Source organism: Motacilla alba, chromosome 15, assembly GCF_015832195.1.
Source record: "Motacilla alba alba isolate MOTALB_02 chromosome 15, Motacilla_alba_V1.0_pri, whole genome shotgun sequence".
NCBI lineage: Eukaryota > Metazoa > Chordata > Aves > Passeriformes > Motacillidae > Motacilla > Motacilla alba.
In genome coordinates this window covers 12,927,307-12,940,295 of record NC_052030.1, presented here as the reverse complement: position 1 = coordinate 12,940,295, position 12,989 = coordinate 12,927,307, and the positions used below count along the sequence as shown (strand labels likewise).

General features: G+C 49.1%; 1 protein-coding gene across 3 annotated transcripts in view; it reads right to left on the bottom strand.

Moving 5' to 3' along the window:
* Positions 1-1,202: 1,202 nt before the first annotated feature.
* TMEM132C (transmembrane protein 132C) overlaps positions 1,203-12,989 on the bottom strand; it is a 172,423-nt gene continuing 160,636 nt past the window's right edge. For all 3 annotated transcript variants that reach the window (XM_038152356.1, XM_038152357.1, XM_038152358.1), the window contains exons 7-9: positions 12,230-12,503; positions 11,006-11,197; positions 1,203-4,288 (exon numbers count right to left, since the gene is read on the bottom strand). In XM_038152356.1, coding sequence (XP_038008284.1) covers positions 3,089-4,288; positions 11,006-11,197; positions 12,230-12,503 — 1,666 coding nt within the window. In that variant the 3' untranslated portion in view covers positions 1,203-3,088. The remainder of the gene's footprint in view (positions 4,289-11,005; positions 11,198-12,229; positions 12,504-12,989) is intronic.

The following is a 12,989-nucleotide window of genomic DNA, read 5'->3' as shown; positions in this document are numbered from 1 at the left end:
GACCTTCAGCTGCAGTGGTTTCACTGGGCTCCCTCCAGCAGGCAGCCCCACACTGCAGGCACCAGGGGAACCTGTTCACCCCGCGCTGCCTCCTTCCCAGCCCCTCGCGTTCCCACCCTTCACACTGGGAGTCACTGAGCTCAGATTTGCTCTCCTCCAGGTGCAAACGATGATCAGTGAGTTTCGGGGCTGGCTCCCTGGCAGGAGGTGCAGCTCGCAGCGCGCTGTCTTTGCAGCCCTGCACCCCTGGCACGGGCAGAGTCCCTGTGCTGCCAGGTGAGCCGTGCTGGCAGCAGGGAAGCTGCAGCAGCTGCCCCCCGTGCCCCATGCCAGCGCCTCCGAGCTCCGGAGATGCCAACCCTGCCGTTTGACCCGAATCGGGGATATTTCACAGCCCGGCGCTCTGCTCCTGCTGGATGATCGTTTTTGGTAACCCGCTCGGAACAGGGCTGTGACAGAGTTTTTGGTCGGTGCAAGACAAACTGAAAAGTTTCAGTATTGGCCTCTGAAGCCCCACGTTCTGTAGCTTCAGACAAATCAAATGCGAAGGCAGGGCTCAGGTTTTTTCCCTTTTTTTAATTTTTTTTTTTTTTTTACTCTCTCCCTGCTGTCTTTTCCAATCCTTTCTGTCCTCCTCTGCTCAGACCCACGGTCTGGTCACCTTGCTCCTGCCCAGCCAGCAGCCCTGGCTTCCTGGGGGTTCCTGGGGGTGCCACCCCTCGTGGGTGCTGCACAGGGGCACCCTCCTCAAAAATGCCCGTGGAACTGGCACCCTCTGTGCCAGCACACCACTATTGCTGTGTTCCTGCTTCCTCTGCTGCTGGCTGCTGCAGCTCCACCTGTAAATGCCTTTTCCACCTTTGTTTTCCCAGGTAATTAATACATTAATAAATTAATTTCAGGGGTTGCCCGCGGCAGGAGCAGAGTCCTGGTGCTGGTGGAGGCAGGGCGAGCAGAAGATGGATCGTGGCACTGCCCTGCCCTGTGCCTGGCTGAGCTGCTCCTGCCTGCCATCATCATCCTCAGCACCACCACGCTGCCCGGGGAGGGGAGTGCTGCTCCAGGGAAGGCTCGGAGCAGGGAAAAGCTCCCACGCATCTCTGTCCTGCCCCAGGAAGGGGCTGGAATCGTGCTCCAGGGCAGAGGATGCAGCGCTCCACAGGAATGACAGAGGAGCACCCCCCTGAGGAAAGAGAGGTTAATTTGTCAAGCCGTGTAAAGCATTTTAATTACAATTCATATAACAGGTATAAATAAATATTACATTCTTTCAGTCTACAATGCATACTAGGCATATCTTGTTAAAACCTCCATCTATGTTACTGGGTGGCAGGATTGACTTTGTCCAAGTAAAAAAAAAAAACCAAACTACAGAGTTTAGTAATTAAAAAACCCAAAACAATGAAATACATGGCAAAGACAGGACGATGCAAGTGCTTCTGGCTAACAGTCAGGACATAATACTGCTTTCCAAAGGCTGGCTCTACCACCTCCTTTCAGTTAGGAGAGCTTTGGGAGGACTCTGGTTTCCTCACTGAATAGATCTGGACCTGTGTCCTCCAAGAATGTGAACTGGCACTGAGCCAGCACAGTTCTGCCAGTTCACACCACCAATTAAATCTCTGTTTTGTATTTGCTTCTGATTTATTACTGCCTTGGCATTTGTTTATTCAAAATTCAGATTTACAGTCTAGTCTAAGCTTTTCAGTCTTCGCTGGTCCAATGGTAAAAAAAAATAAAAATCTATAAAACAGCTCCAGGTATTTCTTGTTCTTGCTTCAGCAATATTTCCCTCCCTCCCTCCCAAGAGTGTGCCCAGAGGCCAGCTCCCCCAGCACACGGGAAAAAACGTTTGGGGCAATCAGGGTCTTTCTGTCCATTCCTCTTCTTGCTTTCAGAGCTTGATGAGAGCTGGTGACACCAGAATAAACAGAAAACTGCAGCACAAAATTAGGAATTCATGAACCTGGCAAAAAAAAAAACCAAAAACAACCCCAAACCAACCCAACTGCAGGCTGTGCATATTTGGCCTGTGGTGGTCCCAGTTCCAGGAACACTTACAATGCACCAGTGGGGCACTCCCATTGCTTGGTGCCTCTAAAAGCTAACAGAAAACAGCACCTGCTTCCCTTGGTGAAACACAGGGACTTTGGTTGTGGAGATTTAAAACCAGCAACTAAACAAACAACCCCAGCCTGAAAGGAAAAGGAAAATTCTTCCAAACAGAACATCTTTCTAGGCAGGGAGAAATGGAGGCTCAGGCTTTCAGAAGAGACACCACGTGGAAATTATTAGTCAATACTTATCCCCTGAATTCTTTAAATGACAGGAGACTGTTTACAGCTGCCTTAGAAACAGAATGTTCTTGTCCCACTGTGAACTTATTGAATTTTAAATTTTCCTGTTTTCAAGATATTTAAAAGAAAAATACAAGAGGGAGAATGATTCTGTTTCAATTTACAAGACAAATGGAAAAGTAAAAATGAAAATACCAGGTAATTTCTTCCTCCTTCACATGTAATGCCAGAGACACATCTTCATTTCAAATGAAGGAATGAGAAGAAATGGCTTGAGTACCAATACAAAAAGTCTCCTTGTGGGTCACATGTCCATAACTGTGATGTTTTATTGGAACCAGAACAAGTAATTGTTTGCCTCTTGCTTATTCTTTTCATGCTCTTATGTTCTCTCATTTCTTTTTACAGATATTTTTGGTACTGTGAAATATTACCATCATTATTATTTGTATGACCCATAAAATGAATTTTCACAACCTCATCTTGCCCAGTTCATCAAATTGGTCATACCCTTTCCTTGTTCCTTTCCATTCGTATTCCACTTCCTAAATCCTTGAGTAGCAGAATAACCACTGGAAAAAAAAATAAACAAACAACAAAACCCAACAAAACGAAGCAAAAAACAAAAACAAACCACGGACAGTTTGGCAAATTTCTTTCCCTGATTATAAAAACTGCCTCATCGTTTCTCCTGGCGACCCCTTCGCCTCCCCCTCGCCCGTCCCAATATATACTGTAGAACTGAAGGCATCAAGGTGTGGTTAAACCCAAAAAATACCCCCAGCAGGGAGCTACGCTTTGTCTTTGAACTTCCCCGCGTAGTTTCTGATCTCTTTGGAGTCGCCCAGGTCCATATCCTGGCACACCCACTTAATGTCATCGTCGTGGCTGCTGAGGATGGAGTTGACGGTGGGGCAGCCGTCGTCGGGCGGGATGGTGGTGAACGTGGTGAACTTCACCCGCTTCCTCTTGGACGTGGGCGAGTGCAAAGGCTCCACCTTGTGCTCCTTGCCCAGCCTCCCCCCCGGGTCTGCAGCCCTGTGCGCCTGGCTCTGGGCGTTCTTCGGGGCGCTGCCGTTCAGCAGCTGGCTGCTCTCCTCGCCGCCCGAGCCCCGGTCGATGATGGTGGTGTGCTCGTCCTGCTGAGGCGACGCGTCCGCCGTGTTCTCCAGCAGCTCTGCCTCGTTCCCCAGCCACACCCAGTCGTGGGAGTGCGTCATGGTGGTCTGTCCTTCCACCAGCACCTGCTTGTGGCGGTACTTGAGTGCAAATGTTGCACAGTTGATGAGGAACACCAGGATGGCCAGGCAGAAGACGCCCAGCAGGGCGTACATGCCGATCTCCAGGTCGCTGAGCCCCCGGGGTGTCTGCACCAGGTCGCTGTCCTCCATGCCAGCACCGCCTCTGGGCAGGTCCACCTGTGCGGGGAAGTTGGTGAAGTCAATGGGGATGTTCTGCAGCTGGCCGTCGTCCGAGAGCTTGCCGCCGTCCGGGCGGTTGTTTCGGATGACTTTGTTTTTGAGGATGGACTTGGCCGTGGTGCTGGCCTTCCTGAGGGGCCCGTCGTCCCTCTCTGCCGAGGAGCCGCCGTGGTGGCGCCCGTCGTGCCCGTGGCGCTCCGGCTCCGGGCCCTTGTGGCGCCGGTCGCTGGCGCGGTTCTCGATCTCGTCGGCGTCGTAATCGCCGCCCGCCTCCGCGTCCGCGTCGTTCTGCCCGAACTTCACCCGGATGCTGCCGCTCCCCACGGCCAGCACGCTCTTCCTCTTGGACTTCTGGCAGGCCTCAGAGATCATCATGTCCACCTTGACCAGCGCTCCCTGGCCCTCGCCCTCCGCCGCCACCACGGGCCACTTCAGGGCAGGGCTCTGGTGCACGGAGACCACGGCTTCGTCCAGCGACACGGCCGACAGGGAGAAGTCCTTGGGGTCGTAGATGTCCAGAGGGGTAACAGAGCTGTCGCTGAACTGGATCCAGGTGCTTACCACAGCTTCCTGCAAGGACAGGGAGATGGGTGAACGCAGGGCCCCCAGTAAACCAGCCCAACCCGCTGCAGCCCAGCCTTCTCTCAGCTGGAGGAAATGGGACACAGCCACTCTGCAGTGCATTAAAAGCAAACCAAGCCTCGACTGATGGGGCTGAAAACTGGTCACATTTGTCACTAAGGGTTCCACTGTTACTCCCCCTGCAAATGTTCTGCACAAGGACGTGGAAAATAATTGATATGAGATGTCTTTATTACCAAAGTACCCATTAGCAAGGCACAATTTTACAAGCTCTGTGAGGAAAGGCATTCCTGTCGTACAAAAGCCAAAAGAGGCAAACCACAAAAATTACTAGAGGCACTTGACAGAACACTTATTTCCCTCATGTAACACATGCACAGGTGTCATGGGGAGCTGTCAAATTAAGGCATAAGTATCTTAGCAGGAGTAAGGAGCTACCACAGTATCTTGGAAATGGCTGGAGCAGAAGATTCATCTGAAAGAAAAGGACTCACAGGACAATTGCCATTTTGCTGGAGAAAGTTTTTTTTCATGCAAAACACACTTTATCCTTGAGATAATTAAAAAGTCCACCAAATTTCTGCGTCAAGAAGAGGAGGACGGGGATTCTGGCACGATGTCTACAATAAAAATACAAATGGCCTGGATTTAATTGGTCAGTCTTTGTGCTCTGCAGGTAGCACTGTCAGAAGTCATCATTAGAAGCAAACACAAAGCCAGAGGTCAGCTCTTTGCCATGTGAAATCCCATCCAGATGACACAGATATTTACTTCTCCGCATCTCAATAGCTTTCTTTGCAGGGCATTTCTTTAATTTTTCATTTGCTCTGTGCCTTGCCTGCGTAGCCAGCAGACGGCCAGGCAGATTGCCAGAGTGCGACTTCCCACAAAAGTGAAGTTCTTTCCTTCCCACACTTCAACCACAAATGGCTCTAATAACTTCACACTTGGGTACATCAGAACAACTGGGCTGAAAAACCAGCACTGGGGAAAAACATTGCCACCCTGTTAATGTCCAGTCATAACACAAATTTACAGCTTAATATGGTTTTCAATTGGCTGCAATTTGTTATGCTATGGTTATAAACAAAGAGAATTGCTACCCTTCCAGTTGAATTTAAAGCTTTTAAATGGAAACAGCAAGGGGCATTTAGCTGGCCAGAAGGTTGGGCCATACTGAATGTCTGATTTCCAAAGCACTATCAGCAAGTACTTGAGGGACTGAAAGAAGGAAAATAAGTTGTGGCACAACAGGAAAGAAAGCAAAATTCTTGGTGATTCAAATTTACTTCAAAGAGCTGAAAGGGAACCAGGGTAACTCAGAAGCTGGGAAGGGTGAACTGCATAAGGAAATGAAAACATCTGATCCCTCATTAGAGAAACAACCCTGAAATGACTGAACAAACACAAAGCTGCAGGGCACAGCTCGAATTTCTATCACGGAAATCCATAGCAGAGCAACCCCGGCCACAGGAAAGCAAAGGGGGTTTTTAATGGATATGAGCAGAGAGAAAAGGATTCACCTCCTCAGGCAACTCAGCATCCTGCTGCCTTCCTTCTCCCTGAAACAAAGGTCAGTGTTTCCTCCTCATGAGCCACTGGGGAACACACACTGACTTTGCATGTGCCAGGGAAAACACCAGCATCCCTTCCAGCACACCCCCAGTGCCTGCCAGCGTGCCCTCCCCTGGAGAGCAGGGGGAGAAAGCGAGAGCAGGATTTTGTTCAGGCAGGGCTGGGAATGATGGCTCCTGTGCCTGCTGCCCAGCTGGGAACACGCACAGCTCCACGCCCCTGCCACGGTGCTCACCTCACCAAATCCCTTCTGCATTTGGGTAAAGTTGCCACCAACTTCAGAGCAACTTCTATTCTTTATGCCACTGCTCTACAATTCTGCATTCCTGGTTTTATGAAGCAGAGACAGAGACAAACGGGATGGCAGTCAGCTGAAATTTGCAGGCACACTTGTGATTTACTGTCGGTAACAGAGGTGTGCACTGGCTCAGCCATTATTTTCTACCAGCACTGACATTTTTTATTTCCAAGAGAACGTTTCTTCATAGGAGGAACCAATTTTTTTTTCACAAAACAACATTGTCATGCCCATACTATGGACAACATTAATTAAAAGGGAAAGAAAACAAACCAGAGAAAGAGGGAGAGAGTTTAAAATCCTGCCAAAACATGTTGGATCAGACCAAATATTCTATATGGCAAGAGATCATTTCCTCTCATTCACATCATTAAAGGAAAGCCAAAGGCAGGGCAAGGAAGTGAATTTCCCAAATGATTATAAATTCTGAAAAGCTAAAAAGAAAAGAAGAGAGAAAAAGGAAATGATTTAGTGCCATGTCCTTCAAAGAGCTGTTTCTGCAAATCCTGGGCACCACATCAATAAATCCCCTCCAATCTCTGACAAGGTCCTCCAGTTACTCTCAGAAGATGAAGATGGATTGGAGCCTTCTCACCTGCCAAGCTGCTGCCCCTCGTCTCATGCCCTCAACACTGAGGTGACAAATGCTTGTGCTCTTTAATTACCAGGCACAAACAAAGAGTTTGAGGGATTATCTTGCTTTCCAGCCTTTATTTCCCTCACCTTTCCTCTCACACTCGCTCAGAGGTGCTCAGCTGCTCTCCCAGAACAAGTGACCCCAGGGACACAGCAGTGCCAGTGCTCCCCACAGAGCAGGAGCATCTCAGTGCTGACTGTGAGTCAGAGAATGCTCACTAGGTCGTGCTAATGACAGCAAAATCCTGTCCAGAGATGTAGAAACTGCTTCCCACAACACTGTTGATTACCACCGGGCTCTCCTTAAGCACATAAAAACTTTATCAAGACATCTTTTGGCTAAACTTCCCCTTGTGCCTTTGCTGCTCTCTTCCCCCACCACATATTTTCAGCTCTTGATCTGGGGCAGCTCCACCAGCTTTTCTGGCCTTGAACTGCACTGTGGCTTATCAGTCCAAAGATACCATTTGATAAATCTTCTTGGATAAACTGGTGGCATTTTAGAGAATTCTGCTGCTTAGAAACACTGATCAGGATATTTGATTTTATTCCATGCTCAGAATAAAGCGGCCTTTTAACAGTCCCCATTCACTACAGCACAAATAAGAATAAGCCCTCAGTTGCTGGGGTCAGCTGCAAGGGTCCTGGAGTGAGGCTGGACATCAGAGGAAAGAAATGGTTGGCTCTGCAGAAAACAAATACATCCCTCCCTCAGATAAAGGCAAAGGAATACTGTTCCCAGCAGCTTCTCCTAGACCAGCTCTGATTGCTGTGTCTGGGTTCCTGAATGCTGGAATGGATTTCCCCAGCAATTTTATCAGATGAAATATCAAAGTATTACATGTGCATTTATTTTTAAGCCCGTGGCTTGTGTAGTAAAAATTTGGCTTGATCGTTATGATGTGGAAATGAAAGGCAGCCAGACTCAGATCTTAATTCAAGCCATGCATTCCCCCACTGTGGATTTCTCTCTCTCCTTTTTGTCCAATCTGCTCACGTGACATTCCTTTCCAGTGGGAATTTTGCTTGTATTTGCAAGGGAAGAATTCAGATTCTCACCCAACAATGCGTCCCTTCTCCCTTTCCCATGCTGCTGAATTCCTCTGTCCTTCCTGCAAGCCACGGCATTGCTCTGTCAGCTCAAAGCAGATATAAACACAATTTGGGTGTAACTCACGCTGCCAGGATGGGGCAGGGAACCCACACCATGAAATCACTGCTACTGCCTGTTACTGGCCGTCAGGTGTCAGTGAACTCTCGGGACAGGTTTGCAGGAGGGCCAGGAGCTGAACCAGACCATCCAGAAGGCAGGGCCAGGGCAGTGACCCCAGCCTGTCCTGCTGACCAGGGGTGCTGGGCACCCTCCCCTGCCAGAGGGTGAGAGCAGAGCCAGCCCCGGGGCTGCAGCAGGCACCGCACCTGGGGAACACCAGAACTTGGCTCTGAGAAAGCACCAGCGTGGCTCTTTTTCCCTGAGAAAGTGTCTGCAGCTCCCCAGCAGCACTGAGAGATACATCAATGCACAGAGCAGTTTATTAAAGGCTTTTTTCTTCTTTCTTCACTGACCCATTTCAGTTCATCAGCCCCCATGCAATACCCTACAGTGACAAAAAAGCTGGATGTGACTGCGAGTTTCCCTGCAGAGCCAGCTGAGCTTTGAGAGTCCTTGAAGCTCACTTAGATCAGAAAACATTTAAACACTGCAGGTTTTCTTTTGTTTACGTTTTGGAGAAGCCTTTAGGATGACAGTGTTGATTTAACAGCCAAATGGAACAGCTTCCCTACCTGAGCAGATGGCCTCCAGAAATAGATTACTCACAGCCAGAGTTTCCAAATTTTCAGGAGACACTTCATCTTCGATATCTAAAAGTTGGTCAAACCATGTCTATTTTTAGGCACCTAAATCACTGATCCATTTTCAGTGCCAATGAGCTCCCTATTGATTAAAATATAATATATGGGCTCAGCATCCCTCAAGGTCACCTTGTCACAGCAGGTAATTAGTTGCTCAGCTATAGATAAAGGTATCTAATTTAAAGCATCCAAGGTGAAAAAATATTGGCTTATCTTCTTTAAAGTGCCTTGTATTTAGGGAGAAACTGCCAACTTTTCAGGACTTGTGCTCTGGCTGCTTTGTGCTGTGTATGCAGACAAGGTGTGGTCAGTAAACTGAGGCAATCCAGTCATTGTGGTCACTGAAAGAAAGCCACAGCAAAAATCCTGCATTTTGTTTTTCACTTCCATCAGTAAGGTTTATAAGGCATGAGTTATTTGGGCCTTTTTACAAACTTGCTTGAGAGAAAAGACACACTTAAATGATGAAGTCCTCACAATGTTCAAGTACAGGCTTAGTCCTGGGCTGTCTCCTTGGAAAAAACCCTCTCTGAAAAGGGCTTGATTTTCAGAAAACACTCAGCATTTGCCTTCAGAGTTCCAGCTCAGTCAGGATCTCAGCTGATGCACTCCAAATCATGAGTCACTCCTTGCAAAATTTAGCCACAAACATTCCCACATTTGCATTAATTTTTCTAAGGGAAAGTGACTTAAATGTTATATCCTTCATTCAAACTGCAACTGAAAGGAAAAGCTGTCTGTGACTCTATAGGTCACTCCTACACCGTTTCCTTCCACTTATTTCCCAGTGTGAAATCTATTCCTGCCTTGCTTTTGGTGATGGAGATGCCCTGCTCAGAACCAGGGCCTGACTGCTGTGCCACTCTCAGCAACCTGGAACCGTCCTGCACAGAAACAGCAGCTCAAACCAACATTTCACCAGAGTGATTTCAGAACTCGGATGCTGGGAGAAATAATTTCAACCCAAACCACGTTTACAGGTTTTGACTCTTTTGTACTTCCTAACTTGCCAGTTGCAGTGACACGTGATGACATGCCACATCGTACTGCCACGCCACGAGCAACGGGAGGTGTCACAGATTATGGCATCATCTGCCAGACCCTGATGCTGATAAATGTCTCTGCATACTCAGCACAGATCATAAATCCATACATCTGGGAAGTGACAGTGGGACTGGCAGCCCTTCCAGATCCACAGGCTCTTTTATCTGCAATCAAAGCCACAACCCTCCCAGTGCTGCTGCAGGACTGGTGCTGCTCTGTGCCACAGGACAGGACTGGGTCAGGAGAGCTCCAGCTCTTGTTCTCAGTCTTAGTCTGAGGCCAGTATGCCAGATGTGGCTTCTAAGCCCTGAAGAAGGGTAGAAATGGGTTAATTACATAAGATTCTTATGTTTACAGGATGCAACAAATGGAACAGATGGGCACCGTGTCCTTCTACTTTGGACATTTTCCTGTCACTAAGTTATAAAACAAACTAGATTATTTTTATGTTCCAGAAAATTAGGTAGCAATAATCATGAAAATGGGCCATAAAACTTGACTTGAGATCTCTCCCCATCTATGTAAGAGGAAAAACGGTTCCTGCAAGAGGAGTAGCTGTGGACAGATTTAAAGGCATGGTCCCCAGTCCCAGCCCTCACATCAACTGACCAAGGAAGCACGTCCCAGTGCTGACCCTTGGGTTTATCCTGGGCCAGAGTGAGTGTTTGCCTTGATCTGGTGGAGTTCTCCAATCTTCCTTTCCACAGAGGCTGTGACCTGAGACAAGCTGTTTGAAAGACCCCCTTCGGAGAGATGGGAATTTGCTGGCTTAAATGAAGATCAGCACATGAACGGGATGATGAATCCCCCAAAATCCACAGGAAAAATAAAGGAGAGATGAGCCTGGCAGTGTGTCATGGCTCCAGGAGGGAAAGGAAATGGATGTGGCCATCTTCTGCCTGTATTTTACAGCTCTTGAAGATATTAAATTGTGACACACAGAGCTCCCTGCTCTCCAGAACAGAAAACAAGGGCGTGCTCACACAGCAAACCAGGATCGCTGTCCAAAGACTGCCTGTGCAGTGAAAACAACAGGTTCATTAGCTAAAGAAAGCATTAAAACTGTAAACAGCACAAACTTCAGTGCAGCTGGGGCTTTTCCTGCAGACTGAAGACCCCATTGGAAGGGAAGAAAAGGCAGCTCCAGAGTATCTGTAGGGAAAAGCAATCAACATGGACACAGACTACACCTGAAGTCTAAACTGTGAGCTGGCTAAGAATTCTCATCTGTACCTTACACTGATGAAATCCTGCCCCATCCCAGAAGGCAAACCCAGCAAATCCAGAGTGCACATTACCTGCTTAGGAGTGTGAAGCAGCTCCTGGGCAACGGCTGTGGCCACAATGGCCCTGCTGGTGGCTGCACTGGGCTGCAGGAAGAGAGAAAGCCCAGACACCAGCTGCACCCCCAGGTCTGTGATGGTCACTTTGTCATCCAGCACAGTCACTGTCTTCTCTGCCAGGATGGAGTCAGACAGAGGAGACAAAACCTTTGGAGAAACACGGAAGAATCAATTTAGGAAAAGGCTGATCGATTGATAAAACCTTCCTTAAGGTCATCATCCCCTCTTGTCTCCAAACTTTATGCACAGAAATGAAGAGCACGGGAAAGGGAGTCTGATTTCATTAGCAGGCTCAGAAAACCGGAGAGGTTGTGGCTGAGAACCATCCAAGGCTGGGAGCTGTCCTGTCCCAGCTGTGTTATTTGCATTATTTCACCATGAGAGTGGATTTAAAATTCTCATCTCCTGTTCCTCTGTCTTCCCATGTGGATGAGCTCACTAAACCTCCCGGCTGCTTCAAAGGGAGGTCAGCAGCCCAGGATGTGTCCTTCATTCTTGGCTTGGAAAGTCTCATTCCTCCAGCTTTTTCTGTTTCTGATGGAACACCAGGACAGCAGAATATCCTTCCCTTAGCTGAAACTAAGGGCCATGCTGCTCTCTGCAGGAACTACTGACAGCCAGTTCACACTCATGCTGTCTTCCCTGTGGCTGCGTTCGAGGGGTCCCAGGACGGGGGAAGAGAGGAGAATCTTCACTCCATGTTTCAGAATGCTGATTTATTATATCATGATATATACTATATTAAAATGCTATGCTAAAAGAAGAAATGATACAGACAGAAGGCTAGCAAGGAATAGAGAGGAATGATAACAAAAGCTCACGACTCTCAGAGAGTCAGACACAGCTGGATCTTTGATTGGGCATTAAGCAGAAACACCTCACATGGACCAATCCAAGATGCACCTGTTGGTAAACAACCTCCCGACCACATTCCACAGCCATCAGACAGTCATTGTTTACATTTCCCTTCCCAGGCTTCTCAGCTAGAACAGGAGAAAAATCCTAGCAAAGGATTTCCATAACAATACCACGGTGACACTTCCCCACATCCCCACAGATGAGCTCTGTCCACCCTTTATGCGGTGGCTTCAGTCAGGATCCCCGTGTGCAATCCCCCAGCTGCCCAGAGTGTGGCTGTGGCAGCCACAGCCCGTCCCCAGTGCCTGCCCAGGGCTGTACCTGCATGGTGGTCATCCCCACTTCGCGGCCGATCAGGATCCTGCCCTCCTGCAGCCTGGCAACGTGCGGATCCTCCAGCTTCATGAAGTCCCTCACCAGGTCCGTGATGTCAAAGTGCCAGTCCGAGCCCAGCAGGTAGCTCAGCTGGCCCCAGGGGCCCGAGTCCTCGGCCACGAACTGAGTCAGCACCCTGACCATGGCGTGCTGGTACTGCAGCGTGCAGCCCCTGCCCCTGCGCTCGTCCTCGTCCTCGTCATCGCTGTCCCTGGTGGGCCTGGTGGCAGGAGAGAGCACAGCAGGGAGAAACCTTCTCAAAACACCAGTGAAAATTAACGTTGGAGTGCTAATGGGGAGTGCCCCTCAAACAGAGCCCTCCCTTCTGGATTTCTGGACTACAGGTGTCCACCTCACGTGATGAAGGACCACACAACTGGACTGTGCCACCTTTTCATCTGTGCTGCCATCTCCCACCAACACCTCTGCCAGGGGACCTTCCCAGAGCCCCACACTGCCAGGGAACCTTACCACAGCCCCACACTGCCAGGGGACCCTACCACACTCCCACACTGCCAGGGGACATTCCCAGAGCCCCACACTGCCAGGGGACCCTACCACAGCCCCACACTGCCAGGGGACATTCCCAGAGCCCCACACTGCCAGGGGACCTTCCCAGAGCCCCACACTGCCAGAGGACCTGACCAGAGCCCCACACTGCCAGGGGACATTCCCAGAGCCCCACACTGCCAGGGGACATTCCCAG